This window comes from Mastacembelus armatus, chromosome 8 (assembly GCF_900324485.2).
Source record: "Mastacembelus armatus chromosome 8, fMasArm1.2, whole genome shotgun sequence".
NCBI classification, from domain to species: Eukaryota; Metazoa; Chordata; class Actinopteri; order Synbranchiformes; family Mastacembelidae; genus Mastacembelus; species Mastacembelus armatus.
In genome coordinates, this window is record NC_046640.1 from 16,840,580 (window position 1) to 16,858,626 (window position 18,047).

Here is an 18,047-nt window from a genome sequence, read left to right on the forward strand (position 1 = left end):
GCCAGTGGAGAGCGTGTTATGACCAAAGGTCATGGCCACTTGCTGCTTGTCTTGCTGTTATCTGAAAATACTGCACACCTTCTGGCCAGTCAGAATTGAATTTAACTGAATTTCAAAGTGCAAACACACTGTAGCCTAACCTATACAAACAAGCTTGGATTACCTGAGCAATTGATGAAGTGTTCTGTATCATTAGCGCTTCAAAAAAAGCTGCTTTTTTTTTGCCTCTGTGCCCCATAGTAGAGTGACCCTGTGTACAGATGGGACTGTACTGTGTTCATGTTAAACTGCTTCTAATTCACACAGTTACAGTGAAGCTCAACAACACATGATGAAGCAATCGGGTAATTAACAAAAGCCATGACAACAGTGGTAGCAGGGAAGTCTACTATTTATAAAAAGAAACAGGGATTGTCATTCAGTATGAATGCAAATTGCATGCTATGACTCATAGAGTGTCCACATTCATTAGCAGCTGACTGTGTTTATATGTGTGCGTGTGCTTTTAATGACGGTGCTGTGGTCCAGTTGCTCCCCACTGCCCTGCTTGTGTTTGTGGCACTTCTCTTTAATGAGACAAACATTCTCTCTCCCTCTCTCTCTCTCTCTCTCTTTCTCTCTCTCTGCCTAATAACCCCCCACAGTAAATAACCATGAGCCTCCGGGGCAATTAGGTAGGCACTTGGGGCTTATAGTGTGGTGCTCGTAAACGCGCTCACTCACTGACACACAGACACAAAGGGAAAGTACGGTGTTCTAGTTAAAAATGGAGCTAGAGTAATTGAGAAATCGGATATAAACAAAGGAAAGATCAATGTAGAGACAGAAAGATTAAAAGCATGAGAAAAAAAACAGAGAGAAAGAAGACCACTTGGTGTGTTAAGTCTCTAACAGTGATCTTGGCCTGTCTTCCTTTCTCCCTATCTGCCTTTAATCGGTTCTGTTGTTTCTCAGTCTATCATGTGCCTGTTCTCATTTTTTTTTCTCATCTTTTCCGCTCTCCACCACCTTGTTCACTTGTTTTCATCTGAGACCAAGAGACATAAAAGGGAGGGCAAAAGCATGAGACATGGAGAACTTTCACCCTTAATTTTACCACAGCAATGAGTTGCCAATTTCAGTATGTCCTTTACTGACCATCTCACACACACACACACACACACACACACACAAACACAGTTGCACTGAAATCTCTACAAGCCCCCCATGATAATCAACTTTCTTTCATTGTGTTGCATCATGCAGGAAACCCACTGTTTGAATGTGTGTGAAGGAGGAAAAAGTCAAAGGAAAAGGAGAGCAGACTCATATATATCTTTACCTGGATCTAAATATATCTTATACTTATTTTTAAACTCCACTTAAAATTGTTGTGTTTTGACTACATGCAAAGATCCATTTCCAGGATGTGAATCCAAACACAAGGTGACCACAGATCCACACACACAATGAAACTGTTCATCCTGTTTATGTGTTGACGATGCCCATGTCACAACATTACTATAGGGTATCAGCCTCTCATCTTCCATTCATATAGTCTTCCTTCCCTTCACCTATCATCACTCTCCCTCTCTCGCTCTATCATTCTCTTTCTAACTCCTTGTGCACATTGTGCCTATCTTTCTAGACACACACACACACCACTGCTGTTCTCTATCTCACCTCTGTTTTCTGTCCCTGACACCTCTCTACACCCTCTGCGTTATCTCTCCTTACCCCTCCTCCCTGTTGCACGCGCTCTATCTCTCTTCCCCTCTCTCTCTCACCCACACAAACACACAAACCGTGGCTGTCTCCACCTCTCTTCCTTTTTTTTTTTTTTTAAAAAACTCCCCCCTTTTTCTGTCACACCTCCATCAGCCCTCCTCCCCATCTCTCTCTCTCTCTCTCTGATCCTTTCTCCCTGTCCTCAGGACTGAGGTAGCATTGGTTTCATTCAGCAGTGACACTGCAGTCTCAGAGCATCGTTTAATGACACACTGTAGTAAAGCTGTCTCTGAAGTGAATTTATGCAGCATATTAGATGCACAAACACACATATAGGATCAGTATACATCTAAGACATACAGCGTGTCTTCCTGGTCAGTTAAAGCCTTGCTAAAAATAACATGTAAGCTTTAACAACTGCACAGAAGCTGCTCTGAGTCCCAGTACTAGTTGTAGATTTTTGATCATGCACCACCTTTTTCCATCATACAGCACAACATACATTTATATATTATACAATAATATATAAAATGGTCACTCCACATAGCACAAGTAAACATTGATTAGAAGAACCAGAATTAGTTTTTGTCACTGGTTTCATAAGCATTGTGTTTGTGTGCTTGTGCAAGTGTGTGTGTGCAGTTCAGATTTCTCCTTATGCAATAGGCAAAGTAAACAGTGGGCTATGACACATCATTGCTCTGACATAGCATCTTGTTATAGCACTACGCATCACATCCTAAGGTTCAGGATGCTGAACATAGCTAGAGAAGGAAAAATAAACAAACCGCAAACTAACCGAAAGGTTGCAGCTCAAACCTTCCCTGTGTGTTCTCCATGTGTTTTGCAGGCAGAGACAGTATTTGGGCTCATTTTGTGCCTGTTGTTTGGACAGATGCTGGTGGAAAACAGGGTTGAGGCAGGTGTCTGGTACTGGGAGTGTGTGTTTGTGTTTATTGCCTGTGAGGGAGGTGAATGTTCTTCCACTAAATGAAAATAGAACGCAGTCCCATGAGAGACACTGCTGTCCTCTTTTCAGCATGCACACACAGACACAGATGTAGACCCAGACAAACACACACACACACGCCCCCTCTGCCATTCCCACTTGCACTCACTTCCATCTGCAAAGTGCTGCTGTCCATCTTGTATCCTGTTCTAGAGGAGAATCAAATGACAGGGAAGAGCATGGTACCTGTTTTAGGGGTCAGCCGTTCTCTCCTGGTTTTGTTGTCCCTCCAGTCTCCCTCTTGTTTAGCAGTTCTGAGCCGAGGCGAGCTGAGCTGAGCCGAGTGTGCAGCGGCAAGGCTCAATCCTTTTACCCTGCGATGCTGAAAATGGCACCAGTATTCCCTGATAGCGTCAGCCTGCCTCTTTCTCTCTCTCTCTCTCTCTCTTGCTCTCTAGCTTACCTCCCTCCTCTACTTGTCTGCTGCCATGTTGAGTGCACGCAGGGCGAGGGGCGGGCTGAAAGGAGGGGAGAGGGGAGGAGGAGGATGCTGGTGGAGGAGAGAGGAGGAGGAAAGGGTGAGGGGGACTCAGGGGGATAAGAAAGCAATTAGAAGACAGCCCCTCTTCCTTCCAGTCGGGAATGTATAATGGAATTAGCTTTGGGGGTGGTGGTAGTGGTGGGTGAGGGCAGTGTTGGGGTGCCTCGTCCGGCAGGCTGTGCTGGGGAGTCTAGCAGCCTGTCCGACAGCCACCGCACGCAAGTGTGTGTGTGTGTGCGAGAGAGACAGAACCAGGGAGAGCAGATGGGGTTGTGGTGTGGAGTGATTGCACTGGGAGTGCGTGTGCGTGTGTGTGTGCGTGCGTGTGTGTGTGTCAGGGCTAGAGAGGTGGGGTGAGACAGAAAGCGAGTGATTGCTGATGTACTGATGGGAGGGAGGAGAGGAGTGGTTGAGCATCGGGACCACCTGCTTCTTGCCTTTCTCTCCCTCTCTCTCCCTCGTGCACTCAGAAGCACCCAGTAGGAGAGGCAAAGGCCGAGCGGCAGCTTCAAAGCCCTTCTCTGTCTCAGGTTTGCTCTCTCTCTCTCCCTCCCCTCCCTTACCTCCTCACTTTCTCTCTCTGAGTGGGTGGTGAGGAAACTGCATGTGTGTCTGGAAACACAACTGTGTGCAAGAGGGGGAGAGAGAATTTAACATGCAGTTTTCAACCTGGAGAAGTGCGTGTCTGTTTTGTTGTATCCTTTCTGTTTATCTCATCTGTGTTTGTCTCTGTTTGATATTATCTGGGATGTGTGTGTATGTTTGTTAGACACGGTCATGAGTGTGTGCTCTTTAATGTATGAAAAGGCAGCACCAAAATTCCAGTGAGAGAGAGAGAGAGTGATATAAATGATGGGGCAGCCGCAGTGCGTTTCTGTTTATGAGAAAATTAGATAAAAAAAAAAGGGGGGGGGAGAAAAGTGTGTTTGTCCCTGTGTGTGTGTGTGTGTGTGTGTGTGTGTGTGTGACAGAGCGGTCTTTTGATGGAGCGGGACTGTGCCAGTCGCTGCGTGGGGGAGATATGTGTATGCGTGTCACTGATTGTGCCATGAATGAAAATAAGGAGTGAGGGGGAGGAAAATGGGGAGGAGGGGGAGTGGGACTTTGACTCTCCTCCCATTCAGCCATCTCTTCCTCTCCTCCTCTTCTTGAGTGACAGGTGAGGGATTGCTAGCAGCTTGCTCAAACGCGCGTCAATAATTAGTATCCTCTTCTCTGCTGTCCTGTCCTCCATGTTTTCATTTGCGCTGTCGTGCAAAAGGAGCGCTTGTCGCAACGCACCGTGCCGCCCGAACGAAGCCTATCTCGGTCACTCTGAATTTCTCTTGTGCAGCCAAGGGTGTTTCATCGCGTTCACAAGCGCTGCCCTCTTCTCTTCCTCCCGCCGTATATGTTCCGCGCTGTGCAATTACAGCAATGGCCCGTGATCGCTCCTGGCATGCAGACGCATACGCCAGGATGGACATATGCGTAGACGAGCAGAGCACGCCGCCTTGGCAGTTTTTTTTCCCTCACGTTCATAAACAAATTCGTGCGTGCAAGCATTGGCAGTCATTGTGCCGCATGCTCATACACAGTCACACACGCGAATCGGTTCAAGGACAATTGATTTGGAGTTTAATTTCTCTCCCGGTGCTCTTGACGCAAAAGGATGCGCCTCCGTCTGACCTTGACGCCAGACGGGGAGTGTAGTCTCTGTCGCCAAGCTCACTCTGAGGCCGCTCAGACACACATCTCCGCTCACTCACACACACACACACACACACACACACACACACACACACACACAGTATAGTCACCTGGAAATGTCAAAACCTTCCATGTACTATTATAAATGAACGCTTTCCATCTGCTTTCTAATTATAGCCAACATAAGGCTATTCCTAATTTTAGCTGCAGCCGCGAAATAGTCGTCTTTTAATAATTCATGAGCGCCGACACAGAGCCTGCTCATGCTGACACGCTTATTGCCAGGGTGTTGCTCAGTCGAGCAGGTGGACAGGCCTGGGTTTTCACAACGCGTTGTTTCCTCAGACATGAGAATGAGCTCAGCTTGTAAACTTCTCAGAAACAAGTCACTAAAAATCACCAGACTCACTGCGGCTTTAGGGAGAGGGACGGCCTGGAGATTTTACTGGGAGACAGTCAGACTGAGAGGCAGCCGGCCGCAAAACCATATCTGTCAAAAATTTACAACGATGTGTTGATGAGTAATCGACAGTTTGCAGATCGGTAGCACCAGATGCACTGAGCGTAGCTATGCATATACATGATCATCCGCTGAGGTTTGAATTTGTTTTAATCAGCACGGATCTGAGGGATGCGTGGTTTTGCCTACAGCGTTGACATCAATCGAGATGGACAGGGGTTAAAAACGAGCGCCTCTGAAGGAGCGTTTGAAAGCTCCTCTCATCTCAGCTCGCCATACGCGCTGACGCACACACACAGGCCAGTTGGTGTGCTCAGTTTGTGGGGGTGTGCGCAAGGGTGCTGTATTGCTATACTAGTATTTTTCACTCGTATATCAGCAGGAGAGCTATTCTCCTAGCAGCACATGAAGACTGGCTGTGGTGACGTCTATTGAAAAAAACATGTTGGTTTCCTGTTTATTTTTGTTACTGGATTTCACGTGAACGTGTCTGTTTGCTGTGATGTTGTCAAAAAGTGTTTTAGGTTCACTGCTTCTCTTTCAGTAGACGCGTGTAATTGGGGTTCACTGCTGTGTGTGTGTGTGTGTGTGTGTGTGTGTGTGGGGATGTCAGGGTCAGGGTCGTCGAGGACTCAGCCACACACGCACACACCTTGGATCAATGCTCTCTGTTGCCATAGAGACGGGAGGACAGTGGTGTTGGATACTGTTTCCAGGCAGGAGAGAGAGCCTCTGAATGAGGTGAGAGGATGTGGGGTGGTCGACTGTGGAGAGTAAACTGCATCAGGTTTGAGTGGGAGTGTCCGGTAACTAGGTCTTAGATATTCCTGCTCGGTTTGTTTGATCTTACTTTGGCTTGTAAATAACAATTAGAGTTGGCCATTATACACCACGTGAAACCAAAACAATATACATCCAATGCCTGCTGTGACGATATAATCAAAAAATGTAGATGTCTAGAAATTTTGTTATGGTCACATTTGTCAGTAAACATGTTTTGTATGTATTGCATAAGTGTAGAGCACAACCTAGTGGGCAGTGCTGCGAAGTACAGCAGGATGGTAGTTACTCCGCATTAGCTTTAAGTCATATCTTTACAGTTTCCAAGTAGTCCACACATTGTTTGAAAAATCAGTTCGTCCCCGCAAAGCACGAATCATCCGCTCTCACCTTCATTTTCAGGGTAAGTGGTGGTGCCATCAGAGATCTAAAGCTTTCAAAAAAAAAACCCAAACAAAAAAACACCGCGGGTCTCGAGCGCCCCCTGGTGGATTGTGGCCTTACAGCTTTTTGTACTTGAGCGCCACGATCCTAAATATAGCTCACTGGCGCCCCCTCGTGGGGAAAATCGGTATTTCTTGATTTACTGTCCGTGCATCAACATCAGTACCACGGACAGTACCTCGGTATTCCTTCATTGTGTTCTGGTGCTAATTTAGCACCATGGACAGCGCCCGGATGTTTTATTTGTTTAGTAGTAAGGCCCATGACGTTGTTTTCGTTTAGCACCAGAGACGGCGCCGTGTGTTGCCTGTTTATCTGGTTTCGTTACTGTAGCCACAGCACTGTACATGTAGTAAGTCCTGAAAACCAAATGACAAAAGAGAGCGTTGCATGTTGCTGGGATGTGATGAAGGTTGTTTTTTTAATTGCATAGGCTGATTTTCAAGTCATTGGCTTAACATGCAGAATGCAGTGTGTATTGGAGTGCATGCAGCTCTGACTCACCCTTAGAGGTTAGAGGTCAGCAGCTGGAAGAGCCTAATGGTTGCCCTTTGTTTAATATTAATAATGAGAAACTTTGTCCATACTATAATTATCACAGTTTGCAGCTATAGGATTTTGAAATCTTCATTAGTATTAGTAAGATCTGGCAAATTTACCCACCTTTCAGCTTCAACTGTGTTTTTAGAACTAACTGTGTATTGATCTCAGATTAGAGGGAGGTGTGTGTAGTTAAAGCTGCCTCTATGTAGCTCAGGCAGTTGGGTCCATTAAATGCTGTCAGGTTACAGTTATGGTGATACTCGTGATATAAGGCTGTTCACATTGGCTGGATGTGTTGGATAGATAGGAAGCATTCACTCAACATTCATTCAGCCCAGTGCTTTTAATTTTTGTATTGTTTGTCCTTAGAATTGACCTGTAACTCATAAAACGTCAGTGTCTCAGGCCTGCAGCCACACTCGCTGAGAGAAATAGCCTCACTGTTGTTGTTATTGCACACTTTAATCATTTAATGAACAGATCTTCACAGTAACAATGCAGTAGCAGAAAACAGAAGCAAATCACTGTGCGGTGCAACTTGTTAGGTTTTTAAAGTATTTATACGTATTTACACCGAGAATCTGAAAATCAGAGAACAGTGCCCAGTTTATCCCTGTGCTGGGCTGAGACATTTTAACCCCTTTATCACCCACTAGCAGACTTGAGTCCAGATCCCAGGCTTTACACTGTTTGTACCTCTATGAATCCTGTCCATACTGCCAACCCAAAAACATTCAAGTACTGCATTTCTGTCATTGCACAGGTACCAGGTTAGCCAAACACAGGACACCAAAGAGGGAAATGAAAATTGCACTGGCACTGTTTCAATAACTTAATGTCCAAAATCAAACAAAATTGTTTTTCTGTCATCTGAAAATAATAATAGTATCCAAAGGAATGTGAATTTAAATAATATCCAAATGCTAAATATTTCCCAATGTATAAAGCAATATGAAGCAACACAATATACTAGAATTCATTAAACCACTTTCATTCTTTGTGACACACCAATAAATAGTAATTTGGACATAAAATCTCATAAAACTAAACATACAAACTGTAAATTTTCATTGCATAAACGATAAAATTATGTCATAGCAGGCAATACTAAATGTTCCATGGAATAATGGTAGTATGGTCTCCGTTCCTTACACTTACACGTACTGCTGGTAGTGCAAGATAAAGTTGCTGGCGAGATGGGAAAGTAAAACAAAAAGAGAGATACAAAATTGGAATAAGGCAAAGTGAAGGTACCTTTTGAACTGCAGTGTAAAATGTCCTTGCACTCAGATTTATGTTATTCAGTGGTTGGACATTTTCAGTCAGTCTTTGCCAAAACAAAAAGCTTAAAGAGAAGACACTATTTTGGACTTGATTCTAAGTTGTTGTTTAACTTAAGCCAGATTCTTCTGCTGATATAGTTGAGTTGAAAGCAAAAACAATATTATCTAACACATTTTCCAAATGGAAAAATATCCTGAAAAATCTACACACTTCAATCTTTTCATACATTGTGATAACTGATAAAGCTTATCATCTGACCATATGTTGCCAAGTCAGTGTAAATTTTTATTTGGTTATGGACTAATATAATAAAAACACATAAAGCAAATTGTTATCCTCCATATTTAAAACAAACAGGACAAAATCCAAACACAGCAGTGGTTCCTTTTCGTCATTATCATCACCCGATAAAACAGAAATACAATTCCAGGGTGTTTGTGTGAGCACAGTCTCTTATTGTATCTGTGGACAGTTTCTCCTAAATGAACACACTTAAAAGCTGTTTCATATAGGCAATGATGGCAAGTCATGGAATTCACTGAATTCAGCTTGATATCATAAGTGGGATTTTTGGTCCAGTCACATTGGGGGGACAGCCACAGATGTAGTCCATGGTCCAATGGCGGTTCCCATAAATCCGGAGTCTTATACTCACTACCTGTGGCCTGGGCTCCTGTGGGTCGCTGTGTCCCCAACTATATCTTCCTCCACAACATTAACATAGCCATCTTTCTCTATGCAGCCTGCCAGGACCTGTAGCACCAGCCGGAGCCTGCGGTCCATGGCCTGGAGGTGAGGATGTATGAGGACAGGGGACAGACGGTCACGCAGCAGAGACTCCTCCATCAGGGCACTTAGCTGGTACTCCTCTTTGGCCAGAAGCTGAAGACGCAGATATGTGGACTTTCTGACTCTGGAAACAACCGACAAGATGAACAGGTAAATAAAATCCTAATCTCAGGCAGATTATTTATTGTTATTATAATGATGAGATACACAGTAGTCATGTATTACAAGATGTCTTGTAAAAAATTATCACAAAATTATCTCTAAAATTATCACTTTAACACTGGACTGGCACAGTCACTTTTTAACACTTCAATACTTTATCCCAGCACATGGACACTTTAGAGACCCTCTGTCATATACACATACATCCGTTGCCATTTTTCCATTCATATGTATATAATACTATTCATATGTATATACTACCATTCATGTGTATATATTTTTCTAGCGTGTGTGTGTGTGTATACAAGTCAAATCCCTTATCCTTTTATCTTTTGTTTTTATGTATTTTTATCTTATCTTTATCCTTATCTTATTTTTACTTTATTTTTTTATTTAATTGTATTTATCCTTATTTTTACATACTCTGTTTAAATGTTGGACCGTCGTAAAAAGCATTTCACTGCATGTCGAACCCTGTATGAAGATATATGTGACAAATGAATTTGATTTGAATAATTTGAATTTGAATCTGCAGTTCACACATTTAAGTGTAAGCTTATCACTGTAGTTGCTTAAATAAGCCTTTCTGAAGGTGTTGCTACAGCAAAAGCTATTAGGCCATTAAAAATAAAAAAGTGGTTACTGTGACGTCACCCCAGACTGTCCCCACTGGTCCCCCTTCCACATCCTGGGCTGGACTAACTTGACCTGGCAGCTTTGGAGTGACACTTTCCCTTTCCCCTTCCCCTCTCCCTCTTTCCCCCCTCCCTCTCTCTCTGAGTGAGGTGGTGGTTGTCTGATTGCAGGAGTGGGGACTGATGCATAGGAGCTGAAGCAGGGCTGTGCCAACTACAAAGCCTCTCAGCAATCAAGCCTTCTACATATACTAAGCTCTGCAACAACCATACTTCCAGATCATAGTCTCTACTGCCAGTAGTTAACTGTATTCAAGCCATTTCCTATGACAATCTGCTGTGTAATTTGTCTGTTTCGACTCCTGCTCTCTAACCCTGCTGACCCCACTGCCTGCACACATGCCGCTCCAGGCTCCCCAAGCTCACAGATATTATTGCTGTGCTAGCCCAAGCCAGTCTGCTCTCCAATTTTTTTGCCATTCAGGCAGCATCCCAGCATTTCTCGCCAGCCCAAAGCAGCTCACTACAAACCTCCTGTGCCAGCTCTGTTTCCCCTGCTCTGCTTAGACTTACCTGCCCATAATTCCCTCAGTCACTCAGCTACTAGCTGGCATCCTCCTCAGGCTCCCCTACATCCATCTCCTGTTTTGATTCTAAAGCTCTTGAATTATCCATCTGTCTCCTGGTCTGGGTATGGATCTGGGTTCATTAGCTAATGTAGCAGTATGATCTGGCCACATAACATGAACCCACCAGACACAGCCTGAACCCCAGCATGAATCAAACCAACCCAGACTTTCCTCCCATTCAGAGAGCCACTATCAGGCAACTTGTGCAGGGAATTACCCACCTTATGGAGCATCTGAACAAGAAAACAAGAAGTTATGTTCTCAAATTTAAAACCATGTTCTCGAACAAAGATGGAAATAAACCCCTACACTTCTGCTGTTTTCCAGGAGCTGGTAAATGACGTCCTGCAGGATATGATTGGACAGTTTTTGTATACTTGGATGACATCTTGATGTACTACAAGGACCTTGACTTCTACCACGAATCAGTAAGTCAAGTAGTACAGTGCCTGTTAAATAATACCTTGTTTGTTTAAACCGAATGGACAGCACTGATAAGTCTCACAGTTATAGTGCTTTCTATATGGAGGTTTATACCTATCTTTATTCAAGAGTGCACACTCTTTAAATTTGGGAGCATAATTTATTTATGTCATGTTTAGATTTTGTAATGCTTTCTCTCAAAAGAAAATGATAAAGCAGCTACACAACTAATGAAAAAGTAAGAGCTAAATGAAGACATAATCCTTGTGTTTGAATGTTGTACGATAAAGTGTAATAGATGGAAATGTTCTTTTAAACTGGGGCCTTGAAGTCATTCCTTAAAATTCATGTTAAAGTAATGTAATGCTCTCTCATCTGTGGCAAGCAGGAACTGTGAGGACAGGGTTTTCAGTTTGTCACAGATGAGAGAACATTACACAGTATGAACATGAATTCAAGAAACTAGACCAATTGGTATTTCCTGAAAGTGTTTTCTGACTTGACCTTATAACAAACACGTTGATTTTATGTCTCCATTTCTTAAGCACTTTATAATTTTCTTACTGTTTATATTTGCAGCTAGATTTATTTATTTTGAGCCAGTCTTTTGAAATGGAAACTTGTGTCCAGTCCACCAATTGAGTTATCAGAAGACTCTTCTAGTTGATTTGTTCTGTCATCATGTCAGGCAGATGGCCAGAGGCGCCTCTATCCTGAAAAGCAACTCTGAAATCCGTGCATTCTCTGTACTGCTTAGCCCAGGGGTAGCCAACCGTGGTCCTACAGAGATAATGTTCTGCTAGTTTTCCAGCTCCTTGGGAGGCGACGGGGCTACCCACTGCACTGTTGGGCCACCAACTCTGTAATGTTATTAGAAGTATAGCAATTACAACTCTTACACTTAGTGTCTACCACCAAGTGGTCACTAAGTCACTGCTAGTCTTCTACTAATCATTTTGTTTCGTTTAAAAACACAACAGTTAGACCAGCTTATAAACTGTTACACTTAGTTAGGCTATATTGTCTCTGTCACAGTGATGTGTTGGCATTCTCAAAACACAATACAGTAATTGTCAGAATCTTAAGGCTATATAGTACAAAGATGAATGAACTGCTGTTGAATGTTTGTGTCATCATCAGAAGGAATTCATATATTTGATCAGCTACTGGGTTTAGTCTTGCCAGGGATCGAACCACTGATCCTTTGGTTACTAGACGACCTGCTCTACCTGTTGAGCCATGGCCGCCTCTTAGTATCAAAGGTGTCACAACTGTACCCTGTACCCATATATGATATATAGGACTTAAAAAAGAAAGCAGACAAATGCATCTAATTACCATGAGTTATTTAATATTAGTCTTTTAGTAAAAATATAAGATTTGGATAAAATTTAGGCATTCAATATTTGTTAAACTAGTTTTAGTCAAATTAAAGATGTTTTAGTCTAGTCTTAGTGACAGTAATTTTTTCCTACATTTTAAATATACAAGCATATTAATGCTACCACTGTTGTCATCTTTATGTACAGTTACCATGGTTAAAAGTGTTGTAACAGCCTCACACTTGCTCTGCAGTGCAGCAAGTGATTCAAAAGCTTCATTCACATTCTGACTCAAATTGTGTCCATGCTGTTTAGTGGGAGAAACGGCATTTGTCATCCCAACTGAAACACATCACATCTCAGCAGTCAAGCCTTTTACTTACACTCTGCCACAACTGTGCTGCCAGATCAACCTCTGCTACCATCAGTTAACTGCGTTCAAGCTGCTTTCTAAGACAATCTGCTGAGTGTTGTTTTTTCCGTGCACTCTGCTTATACAGTTCTCCGTCTGTTGCAGTTCCATCTGCTTCATCTCCTGTTCCTGTGTAACCTTGCTGACCCCACTACCTACACACATGACTCTCCAGACTCCAAAATCTAACAGCTGTTAATCCAGCTCCACTATCCAGCCAGCTGCTTTACCTTCAAACCCAAGCCCGTGTCCCAGCCAACTTCCCTGTCAGTAAGCCAGCATCCCAGCTCTTCACTACAGCCTGAGTCAGCTCATTCCCAACCTGTCCTGCCAGCTCTGTCCTCCCTGCTCCAGAAAGACTTGTGCATCTAAAATTCCCCAGTCACTCTGCTGCTCCCCTCAGGCTCCAACTCCACATCCCTCTACCCTGTTTTGATAATAAAGCTCTTGATTTATCCATCCGTCTCCTGGTCTCGCCTTGTGTTTTACCACTTTTAGGAGCATTAAATTTAATTGCAATTCAGCTATTGATGGATGACTTTGTGATTTGAGTTGACTTTAATGTTTTGGTCTATTCAACATCCTTTCTATCCTGATGCTAGCAGAAGAAACAAACTGTTAAAAATGAATAGACAACCAAAAATTCTAACCTGCAACACTGGCTGAGAGGCACCAAGATGGACAGTTCATCATGTGAATGTTTTCCAAACCTACAGGGGTGGAGATAAAGATCAAAGGATGAATGACAAATGATCACAAATACATTCTGATAGAGTTAGCATGTTAGAAAGTTATTTAGCTTTCACTTGAAGGCAGTTCTTATCAGTATTAAGTTTGTAACAGTGATGTCAAGTAGTTATTTTATGAATGATTAGTACCAGATTGCTGATATTAATACCCAACTAAAAGTGCTTTTAAGTAGCTTTGCCATTTGAGAGGATTAACCTTTTACTAGACACTTTAAAAGCAACTAAAGGTCTTTACCCTCTTCCATTATCTAGGTGAATAATAAAGGTGTCATTTCCAAATTTCTCAAATGTTTCGTAATGATGACGATCCATATTACCTGTGCGAGGAGAGAAAAAAAATGGTGAGTAAATATTAAGGATGTTGTAGTTAATTTATTAGCAATGGCATACATATGAAATGTATTTGTCAAAATATATAAAATATGTTTTTCTTACCCATTAAGAAGTCAAAAACGGTCATGTCCATGATGTCCAGCAGTCGAGTTCCACGGTCATATGGAGGTGTCTGCTTCACCTCATCACAGTAATCTGGGTCCACCTCCCATCTGAGAAAATACAAATAATATTAGTATGTTCTGTCGAGTTGAAACACTGAGTCAAAAGAGATGAGGTTTGACAAAGTAGATCATTACTCTGCTTTTTTGCGTTTGTGGTAGGAGCGTCTCCAAGGGTTTCTCCAGGTCTTGCGTTTGGCCAGGTTCAGGTCTGGCAGGAACGCTGCTAGAGAGCCTTCGATCTGGTCTGGTTTTCCACACAGAGCATGCTCAGTGGAGCAATAGTAAGAGCATTCACCGTAGAAGCAGATGTTATTGGCTGAGAAAAGAAGACAAAACGTACTGGCTTAAAAAAAGACTAAGTATGGAGAGAAGAATTAGACTGAATGATGTCCAACACAGAAGGAAACCTGACCATTGTTCATTCATCTTTTCCCACAGAAATGATGTGAATTCAGATCAGACTGGCTGCTCAAAACATTTCATTTGACTTTTAGGTTTCATTTCTATAAAAGTATATTTTTCCTTGATATTCTTCAAACCACATTACTTAAATTATCTTTGTGTCGTCATTGTTCTAAAAACAGGTACTTCAATGTTCAGGAATGATATCTTTGAAAAGTTTTAAACTTCTTCAATGTTCCCTGGCTGCTGTTTCTACTTGACAAATGACTTCCTTTGTATTGTATAAATTTGGCTTTTTCTTCATTCTGAGTTACCTTATAGTTCCCCCATCTCTGTAATAGTTAATATTTAGATTTAAACACTATTTATTAAACATTATGGATCTATTCAGAATTCCAAAATGAGTATTACTACTCAACTTCTTCATCTTGCAATGGTTTTGCTTTTATCTGACACACTCTTTAGATTGGCTGTCAACATTATTTTCATTTACTTTATTTGGATTTTATTTTTGTGTTTTTAATGCTGTTTTATTATTTCTGTATAATTTATCTTGTATATTATTAATTCCTCCTTTGTAGTGTTGTTCTGTGAAACTTGACTCACAGTGCCCCCCTGTGGTAAGTTTTACCTATGCTTTTCTTTATTGTCTCTCACTGACCATAAGGTACAAACTCAGACTACACTCAACTACAGGCACATAGCCCAATTGTCTTTCAGGCAAAGTCAGTGAGATACAGTTGTTCTGTGCCCTGTACAAATAGGATGCAGCCAAGTAGTGACATTCCTGTGTGAAACTGCAGAGTTACTACCTGGTGAGATGAAGAAGGTCCTCCACAGCTTCTTATCCCGCGTCACATCTCTGATCTCCCTCGTCATGTTGACAAGTCGTCCTGCCACTGGGGGTACTCTTCGGAAGTCAAGGATCCTGGAGATGGAGAGAAATTTAATCATTCAATGTTTAACAGTGATCAGCCTTTGGGAAGTAAAAACATACAACTGAATTAATGCACTAGTTTGCTATTACATCAACAGTGAAGTACTGTAAGTGGCAGGCTACAAATCAGGTTTTACTGACTTCACTGAACTGAACAGGTCTCCCATGGTGCACCAGGCAATGATGCGTGTTTCCAACTAACCAGCAGGGCTCTGAACACCAAGCACCTGCTGTGTCTTTGTGTGCTGCTGTGGCCCTGTGTTCCTGTTTTCTGCCCTTTCCCTCTTTGCATCATCTGCAATAATGTGCACTACTTGTCCATTACTGGCCAAATAAAGACAAGCCAAAGAAAAAGTGGGACATCAGGATCCTGTTTCTTCAAAAATATTCAGTGATTTCCAGTCAAACCTGTCAGTACAAAACTTGCTGTTTCAGCAGACAAGATGTATTAATAATTCATTGTCTATACAGTGTATGCAGGTGTCATTGGGAAAATAGCTGTATTTATTGACATGTAACATTCCCTCACAAGGGTGTCTGAGTGTCTATCTTACCAGCACACACTTAAATACAGACAAATACATTCTAACTTTATGAACCACATCTACCTAATCCCCTCACTCTCAGCCTCTTCCTGTTCTCTCACTTCATTTCTGTCTCCAGCCATCTTGCTCGCATTCTTTTCCTACGCTCCTATTTCAGAACCCGATACCTGTTCATTCCCGGTTTAGCCCGTCTCACTGTATGTTTTCTGTCCATTAATCCCAACCCATCTGAGAGCAAAACTAAGCCTCCTGGGAACAGGCAGACATACAGACTGTCTGCATGGAAGAACGTTTATGAACTGTAACCTACAGCGAACAACAGTCAGGAGCTGCAAATTGCACGTTCACACTGGGACATGGTGACAAAGGAGCACCTGTGTTTGCATATGTGTGTATGTGGCGGTGAGAGCACACTAAGGCATCTTTTTGTGTGCACTCTGCCTGTTACACGCCCCTGAGTCACAAGAAGTTCACAACAGATGTCAAGATAATACACAGATGAAAAATAACCCCCCTGAGATTTAATTGATTATTGTAAAGTACCTCATCCCTTAAATCTTCAGGATATTTTAGTACATTTTGGCAAAACTGTCTAGAATTAGATTTCAAATTAAAGAAATTTTTAGCAGAGCAAAGCATCCTCCTACTCCACATTCCTGTTTCACTATGAGGTCATAAACTAAGCAGTAGCTCAGATGGGTATCCAGAGGCTGCTGTGGTCGGGCAACTGTGCTATAATTCATAGGTAGCCCCATGTGGTGCACGCAACCTAAAAACAAACTGCTCTTTAGGGGTAACTCAGGCACCTCCCTGCTGCCATAAAACCAGTTCTTGGTGGTAATGGTGTACCTGTAATTTCCTGTTTTGTTCCATCTTTCTGCCCACGCAAACATAAGTCGCTTACCTCATCTAACAAAGAGCAGAAGTGTATGTGTTTGTGAGTCTGTGTGAAGTAATTACCATGCCCTCAGCAGATCTTAAGACGACCTACAGTTCATTTATCATCCTGTCTGAGAATCTCAACTATCATTTTTGACTCTTCTTGGCATTTCTCTGTTTTAAAAGGATCATGTGCAAATTAATATTCTCAGCAACAAGGAGAGGAGATGATCCCTGCTCTCAGTGGGTTATCTAATCCCTCATGTACCTAATCCCCATCAAATTTCACAGCTTAAGTCCATTATGGTGCACCTCAGATTTACAGCAGGCTTTGACTCTATGAACAAACATGTGACCTGTCACTCTTCCTGGAACAGACAGTGAAATATGACTTAAAAACAGGATGGGAAACAAATGAGTCACAGAGTAGTCTCAGCACAGCAAGTGATGAAAAACAATCTCACCTGTCCAAGTGAAAAGCAGCAATCTCAGCATTGTGCCTCTCAAAGTCAGAGAAATAAAAGAAGTCTGGAGGGGTTTCCTGCTCCCGGGTCTGCCTAGAAGACAACGATTAAAAAAACATTAAACATTACTAAGGAAATTCTTAAAGGCTTTTTAATGGGAAATCTTTGTACTCATATATTTTCTTAAATGAAAAATGTGGAGTTTGGGAGCTAAAAGATGAGAAAGCTGAAACATCTATTCTGTATTAAGATATGATATGTATTATGATATGAGACATTTCAGCTCCAATGAGGTCTCTCTCCTTAACTAGTTTTTTGTTTCCTGCAGGGTGAGACTCATCTCAGCGTCTACATCCCTTTGTAGCACAGAAGCTGACGCAAGAGACCCAAAGCCTGTGTGGACAAGACTGCTGAAGGGAAGCTGGATGAGATTCTTGCTCACATCCTGCTGTTCCTACCAGCAAATGTATGCACGCACACGCACACACGCACACACGCACACACACACACACTCACTCACACACACACACACACACACACGCACACACGCACACACGCACACAGACATCCAGGAGATGTGACTCTGCCAACGAAGCCATGGATCTGAGTCAGGAACTGCTAGAAGCCTTTTGTGTTTGTCTTGCTCTCTGCCTGTCTCTCTGCTCATCTGGCAGCAGGATATTATTTCACCACATTTGCACACTCTCTAACCCCTCTCTCACTCTCACATGCATGCACACACGCACACACACGTAGACAGACCTGACAATAACCTGCACTATAACTACTCTACTGGCACAGTCAG

At 42.5% G+C, this 18,047-nt stretch overlaps 1 protein-coding gene and 1 long non-coding RNA gene across 3 annotated transcripts in view; one reads left to right on the forward strand and one right to left on the reverse strand.

The window, feature by feature from the left end:
• Positions 1 to 13,189, forward strand: part of LOC113141209 (uncharacterized) — a 41,604-nt gene extending 28,415 nt beyond the window's left edge. Inside the window, exons 3-5 of one of the 2 annotated variants that reach the window (XR_003296723.2) lie at positions 9,140 to 9,336; positions 10,130 to 11,040; positions 12,875 to 13,189. This is a non-coding gene — a long non-coding RNA (uncharacterized LOC113141209). The remainder of the gene's footprint in view (positions 1 to 9,139; positions 9,337 to 10,129; positions 11,041 to 12,874) is intronic. The other variant, XR_003296724.2, reaches the window with a different exon arrangement.
• fam20ca (FAM20C golgi associated secretory pathway kinase a) overlaps positions 7,587 to 18,047 on the reverse strand; it is a 35,697-nt gene continuing 25,236 nt past the window's right edge. Inside the window, exons 4-10 of the mRNA XM_026325449.1 lie at positions 17,243 to 17,335; positions 15,230 to 15,345; positions 14,151 to 14,331; positions 13,954 to 14,063; positions 13,754 to 13,835; positions 13,420 to 13,479; positions 7,587 to 9,310 (exon numbers count right to left, since the gene is read on the reverse strand). Of these exons, the coding sequence (XP_026181234.1) occupies positions 9,052 to 9,310; positions 13,420 to 13,479; positions 13,754 to 13,835; positions 13,954 to 14,063; positions 14,151 to 14,331; positions 15,230 to 15,345; positions 17,243 to 17,335 (901 nt within the window). The 3' untranslated portion in view covers positions 7,587 to 9,051. The remainder of the gene's footprint in view (positions 9,311 to 13,419; positions 13,480 to 13,753; positions 13,836 to 13,953; positions 14,064 to 14,150; positions 14,332 to 15,229; positions 15,346 to 17,242; positions 17,336 to 18,047) is intronic.